Source organism: Poecilia reticulata, linkage group LG15 (genome assembly GCF_000633615.1).
Source record: "Poecilia reticulata strain Guanapo linkage group LG15, Guppy_female_1.0+MT, whole genome shotgun sequence".
NCBI classification, from domain to species: Eukaryota; Metazoa; Chordata; class Actinopteri; order Cyprinodontiformes; family Poeciliidae; genus Poecilia; species Poecilia reticulata.
The window spans coordinates 1151450-1165427 of NC_024345.1; the positions used below are offsets into that span (position 1 = coordinate 1151450).

At 43.9% G+C, this 13978-nt stretch overlaps 1 protein-coding gene across 3 annotated transcripts in view; it reads left to right on the top strand.

Moving 5' to 3' along the window:
* LOC103476509 (ras and Rab interactor 2-like) overlaps nucleotides 1–13563 on the top strand; it is a 28995-nt gene extending 15432 nt beyond the window's left edge. For all 3 annotated transcript variants that reach the window (XM_008428914.2, XM_008428915.2, XM_008428916.2), the window contains 6 exons: nucleotides 1164–1255; nucleotides 4171–5769; nucleotides 11154–11462; nucleotides 11541–11672; nucleotides 11756–11919; nucleotides 12024–13563. In XM_008428914.2, coding sequence (XP_008427136.1) covers nucleotides 1164–1255; nucleotides 4171–5769; nucleotides 11154–11462; nucleotides 11541–11672; nucleotides 11756–11919; nucleotides 12024–12431 — 2704 coding nt within the window. In that variant the 3' untranslated portion in view covers nucleotides 12432–13563. The remainder of the gene's footprint in view (nucleotides 1–1163; nucleotides 1256–4170; nucleotides 5770–11153; nucleotides 11463–11540; nucleotides 11673–11755; nucleotides 11920–12023) is intronic.
* The last annotated feature ends 415 nt before the right edge of the window (nucleotides 13564–13978 follow it).

Here is a 13978-nt window from a genome sequence, read left to right on the forward strand (position 1 = left end):
CCACTTTATAACCAGTTTGGCTGTAAGCTGCGGGTTATTTAACTTTAACTTTCTTGCTGGTGTCTTGAGATGTGGCTTCAATGTTTCCACATAATGTCATTTTCTCATGATGCCGTCTATTTTGTGAAGTACACCAGCTCCCAATGCAGTAAAACGGCTCCACAACATGACTCTGCCACTCCCATACTTCACAGATGGGATGGTGTTCTCAGGCTCTTTCACACGTAATGGCGGCCATTATGACCAAACAATTCTGCTTTAGTTTGTTCACACTACAAGACATGGCTCCAAAAATGAAGATTTTATTCCCCGAGTTATTTGCAAACTGCAGCCTGGCTTTTTCAGTGTGGCACTTTTCACTTTTTTACATTGGACATTGGCTTTGTTCTTCCAGCTTCAGCAGCATCTGCACAAGGTCTTTGGATTTTGTTCTGGGGTCAAGCTGCACATTTTGGACCAGAACCCGTTCATCTGTGGGACAGAGAACCCATCTACTTCCTGAGCGGCATGATGGTTGAACGTTCCCATCATGTCCACACTTGCATATGATTGTGTGAACAGATGAACATGAAGCTTTCTAGCATTGGTAAACAAAATAGATTTGTGCAGCTGCAAAATCCTCTTGTCTTGTTTCTTTTGACTTTCTTAACATGTCAAACAAGAAACCATTGTGTTTCAGGTGTGGCCTTAAAATACATGAATAGGTGTGCCTCCAATCAACTCAAATGAGTCAGTTGACCTATCGGGAGTTTCCAAAACCGTGAACATTTGAGCTTTAGAAGAAAATAGAATAGATCTCCTCCTCCAATAAGGCAGCAAAGATGCTCCTTTGATGCATGTTTAGGTTGTTAACAGCACAAAGCAGGTTCAGCACAGCTGGGCTTTGTCTGACCAACTGAACCCGATGAAACCTAAAACCTACTTTCAGCCAACATACGAGACAACACAGCAGCTGTGTTACCTCCAGGTGTGTGTGAGAACAGAGGACAGGAAGAACGGTCGTATATCACTCATCTCTTTCTAACAGGCCTTGCAGGAAACCCTGTAGATTAGCCCAACACTAGTGTCCACATCCATCAGTCGGTTTGTCTGTCTTCTCTCTTGGTTGGTGTCCTGCCTTCACTTTCTCACCTTCTGCTGGTCTTTTTGCTGCTCTGTCTCAGGGATGTGCTGCCCTTCACGCTGAAGCTTCCAGAGGCCATCTCTTCTGCCAGAAGTTTTGCAGATCTTGAGAAGGCTGCTAAACTCGGAGCAGGTTTGTTCTTCTTTTTGTTTGGTCTGTGTTAAAATCTGCAGAAAGACATGCCTTGTCCTGTGCAATATTTAAACCGCTAAGGACAAGATGAGCCGCATGGCTCACTGGTGTCACATGACTCGGCAGTTCCAGATCCTCTAGCTCCTGACCAAGCACCTGGTCGTCATCCTGCAGGAAAGGAGGGGCGGCTCTGCTCACTTGAAATCATTTAAAAACAAAAAAGTTAACATACGACACTGGGCGGGCTGTATAAGCGGCTAATTTTAACTTCATTCTGAGTTCTGTGGGAAGAAAACAATGATTTACAGTGTTTAGGTGAGCAGTGTTTGTCCTCCACACCACTTCCCCTTTCCACAACCACTCAGTGTCGTCTGGCTCTGCTACAGTGACTCAGGCCTGAGTTTTTACAGGCGATTGGAGCAAAGAGTGAGTCCATTCAGACACAATGAGGTGTACAGGGTTTCCCCCAGAGAACCTGCTCAGCCCGGTGGTGGCAGCACTGCAGCAGTCCACCACCGTGTTTATTTTAGTTAAAAGTTGACAGGAATTCTTTATTGGAAGACATTGTTGAAAATACTTAAACACACAATTATAGAGTTAAAAAAAACAAACAAAACAAACATAGTTGTTATTATGCATTCCATCAATTTTTCAGTTTTGTGCACTTTAGTTAAATCCTAATTAAGTAATTTAAGACCAAACCAATGGTTTTAAAACAAGCTATTTCTGGTCAGCAGCAGCTGGATCTGCTTTGACAGCACAGATTAGATCGTTTCTCAAGCTTCAGCCACTTACCTGACTGGACTTGCTGAAATAGTTTTTTGGCAGGATGTCTGGGGATTTAAGAACTTTTGCATGAACAGCAATACACTCGTTCATTTCTCATCTGAGGAAGTTGACCAAGGAAGAGGTAAGGAGACTAGAGGACAGATTCTTGGTGAGCACAAACTTGAACAAACCATTTTGAGTTACTATATAGAAAACAGAAAACCTTCTAGAGTGCAGAGCGGTAATAGTATCTTGAGCCCCAGATCAGTTATTTGCCCTCAAAATTATTTTACTTCCCGACTCTTCTATCACCGCTGTTGCGCCTCGCTCCTAAAACCTTACTCTGCAGCTTCCATGTGCATTTGTAAGCTAGTTAGGGTTTGTTTTGCTGTGTGCCTTTAGCATAACTCTCAAGAGGGATGTAGTCAGAGAGGGTGGAGGAAATCTGTTCATTTGCCAAAGCACAGGGTCACTGCTTTACTGAGAGGGGGAGGAGGAGAGGCGGGGACTGTGGGCTGAAGCTCCACCCACACTCTCATTACTCCGAGTGAATCATTGTACCGGCTGAGGCAGAAACCAGAGGAGTTTCAGCCTTCGGAGACACAACAGTGTCCTCTCACCACGGGGAATATTACATCAGCAGCTCGCCTGGGTACTTCAGCTCAGGAAGTCAGTGTAAGTATTGTCTGCTGGAGCAGCTCTGTATCTGGCACTTCTGTTCCTCATGAGCTCGTCTTTCCTCTGCTGCCGCTCAGGCTGGAGACGCTGTACGTGGCATGACTCAGACAGTGAAGGCTGTCATAAAGCTTTTTTTTCTCCCCTCTTGTTTCCTTTGATAAGTGACCTTACGAGACTTTTCTTTTTGCCTTTACCAACAGCTTTCTGTCGGACATGTCCGGCAGTTTGCTTTTTATCTATCGGTAGAGCCATTATTTAGTTTGAACATTTCTGAAAGATTACCAAGCGTAGAAAATGTAAATAAAAATGACATTCATTAATTTTCTATTTGCCAAGTCTAGAGTTGCCTTCTATAAAGCTCATAAAATATTTCTAAATGTTACACATTTTTTTCAAAGCTGTGATTTGTTTTAGTTTTTAGAAGTCGTTTCTGCACATGTGTGAAGCACAAACTGGTGTCACAACAAAATTGGTGGCACTGAAATGACATATTTCATGGTTTGGAGGGATTGGACAAACTCAAAAGATTTGATGTTTTAAATTGCTGCTTTTCCAAATTTAATAGTTGTGCTACAGTTTCTATGTTAGCCTGAGGTTTTGTTTTAAGTGTTAAATAATTTTTTATCCTCCACTATATCAATATGTCCCTTGTTATAAAACTTGGTTATTTTTAAGTTTCAGCATGCCAGGTACTCCTTTAATTTCCCCCATTAATGTAGTGCCTTTCAAATAAGTATCTTTTTGAAACCACACCAATATTAAATCCAGAGTACAGGTGGAACATGTTGCTTTATTTTTATTTGTGTTTCATTTGTGTTAGCAGAAATTGGGGACAGTAACCTGTAGTTGCGTAAGCAAAGTGGCTCTTTGAACTTCCTGCATTGGCTCTGAAGAAGTTTAGCAAAAAATGAACAAAAGAACCAAACAATGTTTTTAATTATAGCTATGATAACACATGGAGGTTTTAGCACTGACTCCTTGAATGATTGCAGTGAATTTCTAGAACAGAATGACACTGAAAGTCAACAACAGTTTTTAGATCTATTTTTCATCAGTAATTTGGAAACTGATAATTTTCTACCAATGTAAACATCCCATTAAAGAGAATCTATCATTCCCCATTCTATAATTTAGAATCTAAAAATGGAAATAAAATCGCAGTTCTTTAAAAGTGAAAACTTATTTTCTACAGTAGATATTTCTGAAAAGTTATATTAGAATTTGTTTTTTTAATAACGGTACAAGTTGGTGGTTCAGTGCTGGAGTGACTTTCTTGGTCTTTAAGCATCTACTGTCCTAAATGCTCTCGACAAAGTAATGACATTAAGTGACACTATTTTAGTGTCTTCAGATGGACATAAAAGATGAAGTACATTCTCGAAGACTGTCCATGAGTCCAGATGTTGGGCACCAACTAACAGAGAGTATCTTAAACACAAAGTGATACATCTTCTCCTTTTGTCGTGCAGGCTTCTGGGACAGTAAGTTGTGCAGGAGAGCAGTATCCGCATCGCTGCCAAAGACGGCAGGTCCTGATAGACCACCTCCGCCTGCTCTGAGACCGCTGTCCTGTCCAACTACCCCTACATGTCCTGAGCTTCGAATTCGCAGCCCCACTCAGCTGGACTGTTGCCTGCCTAACGGCGCACTGTGCTTCATCAACCCCCTCTTTATAAAGGTTTATCAGCCAGATGGTGGCAACCAGATCAACTCTGCCAGAACTGTAAACCAGTTACTTAGAGATGAGTCCAACAACAAAATAAGTCCCACCAATAGGAGCGAGAGAGGCTGGTTTTTGGAAAGACCTCAGACGTACAGCTTGGACCTCGGTGACGAGAGCCAGCGACCTCAAGAGAACGTAGGGAGTATAACCACAACTCCATGCAGTAAAGGACGAACTGGGAGCAACCAGGCGTTGGGTGTCTCTCCATCCCCTCCTCCTCGACCGCCACCCCCCCGCCTTCCCAAACACCACCCTACGCCTCCTATCCAAAAGCAAAGCATGCCTGAAAAAGTCGCCTGGATTAACATTCCGAAGGAGGAAGAGAAGGAGAAGAGCAGCAACCTCTTTTCGCGCCTCGGCTCCTCGTTGAGCATCAGTCCATCGTCCTCGCCTCCGAAGAGACTTAGCATCAGCTCCCCCATATCCATTCCCCGGCGAACCCTGCCCCTCCCTCTGACGGCTTTCTCCTCCTCTCCACGTCGATCCAAAGCATCCCCTTCATCCAGTCATGAGGATGCTCAGTGCCATCTGGCACTGGAGGAACAGACGATTGAGAAGGCCATCCTCAGGACCAAACTGTCAAAGCAAAAGTCAGTTCAGTCTACAGGCCAGGGCGCCTGCAGTGCTTCAGAGCCTTTGGTGATGACAGGAAGCAAGCTTTCAGAAGTCACACCTGGAGAGGCATCTCAGGAGGACTGTACCAATGGGGGCCAACGACTGAGTGACATGAGCCTCTCCACAGATTCCTCGGATTCCCTGGATTACTCCCAGTCCTCTGCCTTCTTCATTCCTCCATTGCATGACCCCAGCCCCCCCACTGTCGCCGACTTCAACACCCATCTCCCCCTCTCCATCCCACCGTCCCACTTACGTTACAGCAGCATAGATATAGACGACGACGTTGATGACGATGACGATGAAGAAGAAGAACCTGACTACGGCGTCGGCCTCGAGAGTGACCAAGACCAAGATCTTACCATGCTCCCACCCGGGGCCCACACAAAGCGGCGCACCAGTGCCAGCGCCTTGGTCCTGCAGAAAGCCTTGCAGGGAAAATTTCGGAAGATGAGCGGCGTTTTCAACTCGCTGCTGACACCAGAGAAGCGGGCGATCCGCAAAGTTCTGGAGATGTCCAAGGATAAGAACTCATACTTTGGCTCCCTGGTGCAGGACTATCTGAGCTACATGGGGGAGGGTGCTGGCGCCCAGGCCTGGCAGGGCTACACCTCAGGACTCGAGCTGCTTCAGACCATCCGCCAGTTTATCACTCAGATGAAGAGCTATCTGCGACAAACCTCCGAGATGGAGCCACCGATTGAGAGCCTCATTCCTGAAGATCAGATTGGTAAGTTTGGAATGAAATCTTTCCTCCTCCTTTAAATCTATTTCTGTCTCGCCTAACTAGTTATCCAGCAGTCGCATAAAACATTAATAACTACACCTCTTGCACAATGCATTCAATTATAGAAAGGAACTTTGGTTCACCTCTGCAAGATTCCTGCTGACAATACTGCTCACATTTCCGCTCCGTAAGCCTTATGACCTCATTGTCATGTCCTCTTAGAAATCTGTGCAAGTTAGTTCTGTGCGCCTTTTCAAATAATTGGGTAATTATTTTTGGGAAGGGTGAATGATGTCAATGTCAGTGGAGAAATCACAGTATTGTGGAAAAACATGAATGCAAATGCAGCAGTTTCACATCTCTGTTTTGTGAAAAACATAAAAATATTTTATTTCTAAACTGCTTGATGTATGAGTTGGTGATTAATGGTGTGTTTTTGTTGAAAACATGTAGCTCTTTGTGTATGTGATTAGGTTAATAAATGTCTGCGCTTGGTGATTTATAAAAAAAAGCATTATTTTGCTTTTAATAACAGCTGGCCTTGTAGGTACAGACACACACTTAGTCACACACCTGCACACATCTGAATATACACTTGCACATGCACCTGCACATACACACACACCTCATTTACACCTGCATACACCTCACTCACACAGGTGAGGTGTATGCACTGCTCTTCTGACCCTTGCCAGAAGAGCAGTCAGAACTTTGGCCCAGGACCCCGTGACTGTAACGGACTGGAACAGAACAACATGCAGACGGAGAGAATAAAGACAGTTCTCTCTCAGGCTGAACAGAGCAGGTTAGTTTGTTCAAACACATCAACAATGTCAGTTGCAGTCAGAGAAGTCATAAACAGCAGAAAATTAGTATTTTTACTAGAATCATAAACACCGTGCTGCTGACATTTGGACTTTTCGTACACCTTTACTGTAGCGCTACTCGGTCTCTGAAAACACGAGAATGCTTCCTCTTTAAAGTCTAAGCAAAGACATAAACTCCCTAAACAAAAGTTCAATTCAAAGCTGATTCTGAAAGAAAAAAAAATACTAGATCCATTTTCTGCATGTTTCTGCTGTTGAAAATGAATGATCCAGAGAGTGCAGGATAAACCAAAAAAACCAGATGACCTGTCTGAATAAAGCTGAAAACTACTTGGTTTTGATTGTCAGGCCCTCAGATGAACCTCCAGGAAAACCACTGAAGTCCATAAATTCACCTGATCACTGCAGCAGCAACAACAACAAAAAAGTTAGAAACCAGAAAAGCAAGAATGCTGCAGTCAACAACTGTTCTCAGGACAGATTAATTTCAGATGTAAACTAAACTTTCTGGATTATATTCCTGTGGGGATTCATACAACTAGATCAGATTTAAAATGTGGAATTATTAAACTCTAAAATGAAACTCTGGGTCTTTTTAATGATGTTCGTGAAGCTTCTGTTGGATCTTTCCGTTCCGTGGGTTAAACGGGGATGCGCACGCACGAGTGTGTGTGTGTTTCATCGGGTTGGTATGCAGCTTGTCCGTTTTCTGAATGCTCTTGTTTTTTCTGCAGCACTGTTTAGTTTCAGGGCAAAATTGCCCAGTATTTTCCTGCCGCAGCCTCAGAGAGCTGCTTCTGTTTAGCTCAAAGGCCGGCTGCCCCGGATGCATCTGGATGGCCCGCCTCCAAGTCGTGCAGACGAGTACGTCAGACTACGGCTCCTTTGTAGTAGCTGTCCAATCAGAGGCGGAAGATTAGAGGCAGGCCCCTACACAGGGGTCGCTCTGTTTCTGCCGTCATTGTCTCTTCTGATAAAATATGAAATGAAAGAGGGACGTGATCCTTGGAAGAACGAAGAACAATAAACCTCGATTTACTCATTTAGCAACACACAGGGATCGACATGCACTTACTCAAAGAAACATCTTGTTTCCGTGGTATAGACCCAGGAGCCAGGAAGTAAACAATCTCTTATCAGTAAAATTGGTCTCAAACTGCAATCCTTGAGGGCCACAGTCCTCCAATTTTTAGATGTGTCCCTTGTCTCACACACTTGAATTAAATAATGAAGCTGCTTCACTAGCATGCAGTTGAGCTCTACTAGAGCCCTGCTAAAGAGTTGTTAGTCAGGTTTGCTCCTGCAACAGGAGGTCGTTACTTGAGGACTGGAGTTTGAGACCACTGTGTTAGAGGATAGATGCGCATTACTTCTTTTGTCTGTGCCACTGAGAAGACCCATGGATGTGAGCGTCCGCACAAAGAACTGATCAAAACAACCTTCTAAATGAAAAATAGCCATGCTGTCAGGAAGTTTTCATTCAGTAACTCAGGATTGTTTATTGTAATGGAACCTGTTTTTGCCTTTGAATGTTAAGTTTTATACTTTAATTTTTTTAATGTTGAGAGGTTTTATTTTGGCTCTTTGCATTATTTAGCCTCTTCAGAGCCTTAATATCAGTCTGTTAAAGATAGTATTACCGATAGCAGTACAATTTGCAGAATGCCTGTTTTGTTTAGTTTTCTTCTTGGAAAAAGCTATTAAAAACAAGTTTAAATTAAGGTGAATTCATGGTTCTTTTTTCCACATAATGTAACCGGTAGTGTTTATGATAAGAAAATAATGATAATTATGTGATCGGTATCTGTGATTGGTATCGGTGATTGACCCTCATGGGTGATCGGTATCGGCAGGAAAAAACCTGATCGGCACATCTCTAGTATCTACTATAGCTGACTTCGCTGCTCATCCCCACACATGTTCAGCTAGGAAAGGATCTCAGGATCTAATTGGTCATGATGTTCCTATGGATGCCAGAAGCACTAAATCTTGCTTCAAACTGGGAAATACCACAGGACTAATGCTGTCTTTTGTGGCACATGCCTGCTTCCTCCAGACTGAATCAGGTGACTGGTGGTCCACTTAAAACCGGAGGTGTTAGGGATGCAGAAGCACAAAAACCTCAGACTTAACACTGTGCTGTGGGGGTCTTCTTTATCAGAAATAACCAGAAGTCGACCCTAAGCTTGTCACAATAATCAATAAATCAGTTAATCGCATAAATAATTAAAACAAACTCAATAATTTCTAATTTCATAATTTTTTGTTTTTCTCTTTCTACCAAAAACTGGATCCTAAAAGTCTTGAGTCTGGACTTTTTGGTCTCAGCTAAACCTTTTTTTAGAAGCATAAATTTGTTTCTTGAGACTTAGTAATTCATTTTATGTATTTGTTTCTGAAGTTTTGTTTATTTATTTGGGATATTTGAAATGTCTTCCAGTTCCCGTGTTAAATGTTCATTGGAATTTAAAGCTTATTGATATTTGAGAATGTGTTCCTGCATGAATATTCCATTATTACCATTATATTACTGACAAATTGTCTCAAAACGACAATATTATCATTCATCGCGATATCTTCTGGGACGATTAATCTTCCGGAAACATTGGCTATTGTGACGGGCCTCATCAGGGAGAGGAAGACATTCCACTGTACCTGTACCTGGTTCTTTCAGTCCTTCCAGTTTGTTCCTTTAAATTTGTACCAGAATTACAGACTGATTCGCTGTTACAGCCTTGGTCACTGCTTACAAACCAATCAATGATGCAAATAATAATAATTAAAACAGTGCTGCTACAGACTGGCGACCTGTCCAGGGTGAACCCTGCCTCTCGCTCGAAACGTTCGCTGGAGATGGGCACCAGCCCCTCAAAATCCCACTAGGGACATGGGTGTACAGAAAATGGATGGATGGAATTAAAACGGTGTCAGTATGATTAAAAAAAAACATGTATCTATAAAATATGGCCAAAATATTCAACATTGATAACTGTGATTCTTTAGTCGTTTTGCAACGTTCCCAGAAACAACAGCAGGCTAATTGGAGCAAAGCACTTGGCCCATATAAGAAATTTTCTAAATGTTTATGAATCTCTTTTGATGCCTCATATGTTGTGAATTTCAGAACCGGATCTGTCGGGCCATTGGGTAGATAAGCTAGCAGGAAGAGACACGTTTCCAGTAAAACTAACCTGTAAAAGTCACACCCTAAAATACTTCTATTAGTTGGTAAGGTCAGGTATGAGCGCCAATAAAACCAGCTTTACTCCTTATCAGTGCCGGTAGGCAGTAAAAACGTCCCGCTCACCCAGAACTCCCAGCCAATGTGGAGCGGAGAAATGAGGAAGTGAAAACGGCCCGCTGGCACGGGTGTGTTTTCTGCATGCGTGTTGGCGATCTCTCTGCGTTTGGAGAGTTTCCTATGCTAATAATGCTGACACAGACTCTGTGGCTGGCAGATGCTGGATGCGATCCAGCTGAAGTGGAAAGTAAAGTCAAGCTGAGAGGTTACAGATGTGTTGAGCCAGAATAACTGTTGAGCTCATTGTTTTCTAGAGGGAGAGTCAGCAGCTCGCTCTCAGACTGCGCTCACACATGGTCCTTATTCAGCAGGCCTGTTGAGGTTTGGCCTCCAGTTATCCATCTGCTCTGTCTTGTTTTGGCCGATTGTGACCGTGTCTCTGCAACCATTGCAAGTCCACCTTCCACACTGCGTGTATTGCGCTGGAGCTGTCGGCAATCTTACCTGCAGCACACAAACGAGTCGAATCGATGTTGGTATGAAAAACCAGACGGGAATTTTCACGAGGGAGTCGAGCTAGGAGGTGCTGTGATTAGGGTCCGTTTGAGAGCAAGAATGCTTCATGTTCTGGCAACTTACTGAGAGCACAGGATGTATCTCAAGTTGAGCTTCCAGAAATGTCGAATGACGAATCAGCATTGAAATAACACGGGTAAGGATGCAAGCAGTTCGTTCCCATAAATTTTCCTAAACCTTGTACCCAGTTTTTCGGGCTGGTATGTTGTTTTTTCTAAAATGTCATGCGATGCATCCAAGTCTAAATAAATATTTACATATTTATTTTTTGTTTGTTTCTTTCAATTTTTGAAGTAACAAACTTTAAGAAGAAAAATATATGAAGCTGTAATTTTCTCCAAATACAAGGTTGTTGTTTTTATAAAATGCATTAGTAGTATTACTCTTTAAGGGTTACTTGATGACAAAATGCTTTTTTTATTACCTGCAACTAGAGTCATAGAAGGAGGGACTGGATGTTCCTGGGTTGCTTTTCTGTCTGTCTGCCATATTGGAATTTATCAAACGTTTTCTTGCACTTGCAGTGGACAGTAGCTGATGGTGTATTGTGTGATCCACTTCAATGGTCTGTGTGCATTTATAACACAAAAATCCTCAAGAAGCACAAGAAAAAGGCTTTTAGATAGCTGCCCACTGCATTGACCGCTACTCACGAAAGGGTTAAAGTAGAACCTGTAAAGTGATTTGAAAGTGATTTGTTCACTTTGACGGACTAAAGACCCAGCTGTGTATCCCCTCCTCAGACAGAGTCCTGGAAAAGGCCATGCTGAAGTGCGTTCTGAAGCCCCTGAAGCCGGCAATCAGCGCAGCGCTGAAGGAGTTCCAGGTGCGCAGCGGCAGCTGGCAGGAGCTGAGAGAGAACCTGTCACTGGCCAAGGCCCGGCGACCTCAGGAGATGGGCGTGGCCGACGCTCTGCCTCCCGACCCCGTGGCCATAGAAAAGATCAGGCAGAAGTTCCAGACCATGTGTAAGCTGTACTCCCCAGAGAAGAAAGTCTGCATGCTGCTAAGAGTCTGCAAGCTAATTTACACCATCATGGAAGACAATTCAGGTAGAGATCTGTGAGGTGAACCGTTTTTCACACTTAAGACACCCGGTACGATGAAGCATGTCCATCCCTTTGTTTCAGGTCGTTTGTACGGAGCTGATGACTTTCTCCCCATGCTGACCTATGTGCTGGCCCAGTGTGACATGCCTGAGCTGGACAATGAGATCCTGTACATGATGGAGCTGCTGGACCCTTCGCTGCTGCATGGGGAAGGTGCCTGTCCAACACCTTCTCTCCTTTAAAAGCATGTTATGTTTCTCCCCAGATGGTTGATAACGTTGTTTCTGTGTGTCCAGGTGGTTACTATCTGACCAGCGCCTATGGAGCCATGTCCCTGGTTAAGAACTTCCAGGAGGACCAGGCAGCCAGGGTGCTGAGCTCCGAAACCAGAGACACGCTACACCAGTGGCACCGGCGGCGCACCACCCAGCGTTCTGCGCCTTCCATCGATGACTTCCAGGTGAGCATTCACTAACATCAGACGGACCTCTTCTTTGCTTGTTCAGAGAGGCGATCTTCTACCTTCACCCAATGATGATGAGTGGTGTCCTGCTTGTCTCTCAGAACTACCTGCGTGTGGCGCTGCAGGAGCTGGACAGCGGATGCACGGCCAAGACTCTGCCAGTGCGACCGTACACCACGGTGGAGGAACTGTGCCAGCTGTGCGCCCTGAAGTTTAAGGTGTCGGACCCTAAGAACTATGGCCTGTTCCTGCAGATGGAGGGCAGCAGCCAGCAGCTGGCAGCAGACACCCACCCTCAGAAGATCAAAGCGGAGCTTCACAGCCGCCCACAGCCGGTTCCCTTCCACTTCGTCTACCGCCGCATGACCAAAAACGGCACGTTGTCAGCATCTCTCTCCAGCACCCCTGTTGGCCTCAGTTGCCTCGCCGTGGCCCCTGATCCCCAGGCCAACCTAAACCACCAGAACACGGACCCTCAGGCTCTCTGCGGCGGCTCCATCTCTGTATGATCACAGAGGAACACCCTCAGACCATCGTCCCCCTACAAACATGCTTTCCTGACCATGCGTCGGCCGGATGTCGAAACAGTCCAAGTGGGCAAAACAGCGTCTCGTGCCAGTCTTCACAGAGCCTGACTTCTCCTTTCAGGCGACACATCTGTCTCAACCAACATCCCCTCGCTGTCAGACAGACCCGGCCGACAGAGGAAAAACACGCAGTTATTTTTACTTCCTCCGGATTCCGTATCTGAGCAGCTGAGAGGGACAGAAATCAATCTGCCCTCATTTACACTTCCAATCATTCAGTGTATTTGTACATAAATAATCTAGGCACCATTTACTTTTAACAGTTGCGGGTCACCTGTTACTTTATTGCATTTAATGGGTAAACTTTTAGATTGTCTATGAAAACGGATTTAGTGACACCTAGAGGTCATTAATGTACATAACAAATTTCCTGTGATTCTGCAGGAATGCATCTTCTTGTGCCTCCCAATCAGATCAGCTTTGATCAAATGTAAATTAGTCTGATGCTTCTGTTCATCCTAACATGCATTCGTATGTCGTTGACCTTTGGACTATGACGTCCGTTCTCTCGTTCCAATAGAATAGCATTAATATAGTGAAATCTTTGTGTTTAAGTTTAAAATTAAGAAGCAGGTATTCGCTGTTTAATCTTTGTGATACGAGCTGGTGTCATATTTTCTATTCACACTGACATGTGACAGAGGAACTGCTGTGATTTGTTAGCTTGTGTGGCCTTTTTAGCTGGTCTGAAGTGCCTCACTTTGCGATGCGCTGCATGGGAAGAGTGCAGGTTGTTTAGAGGAGAGCCAGCATGATTGAGATCTTGCAAGTTCCACGCAGAGGAAACGAGCGTGGAGCGGTCGGCACAGACGGAAAGGAAGTGCGACGTGGCTGGAAGAAAAGTGAGAGCCGTAGAAGGAAGTTGGGCAGCATTGTGTTCTCCTGGCATGTTGTTGTTAGGAGCTGTTGTATTTATGTCTGTGCTGGAATCTTTCACAGATGGCTTCCTATCCTCAATATTTTTGATGTTAAATTGTCACGAGACACTTTTCCTGCCTGTCATGTATCTGTATGAGACATTTTTTTCTGCACTTAATAAAGATTGAATCTGAAAGTGTGTCTGACTACACTTTGTACAAAGGTCCATTGTTAGCATGGCCGGCCCATGGCACATGCAAGGTGAGCGGCTGCTTGGCGCCACCACATCACCAGGGGGCTCCCAAGAGCAATGAACTGGCATGACGGAAAAGAAGAAACATAAAATAATGTTGAATAATACAAACTATCTATATTGTTTTTACAGATAATGATGATCTCTTCCTGTTGAAGGCTGATGTCTGTGTTGGGAAAATTAAAAATATTAAATTTAATGTTTATCAGTTGATGTTATTTTCAAATAGTTAAAATGGGACACTTAAATAACACTACATTTTAAAATCCAAATTATTTTTTATTTGTAATTCCTGTAAGGTAGAAATGAATAGTACTTGTATAATGTATGCTAATTAGAAATGATGCTAATGATAGCA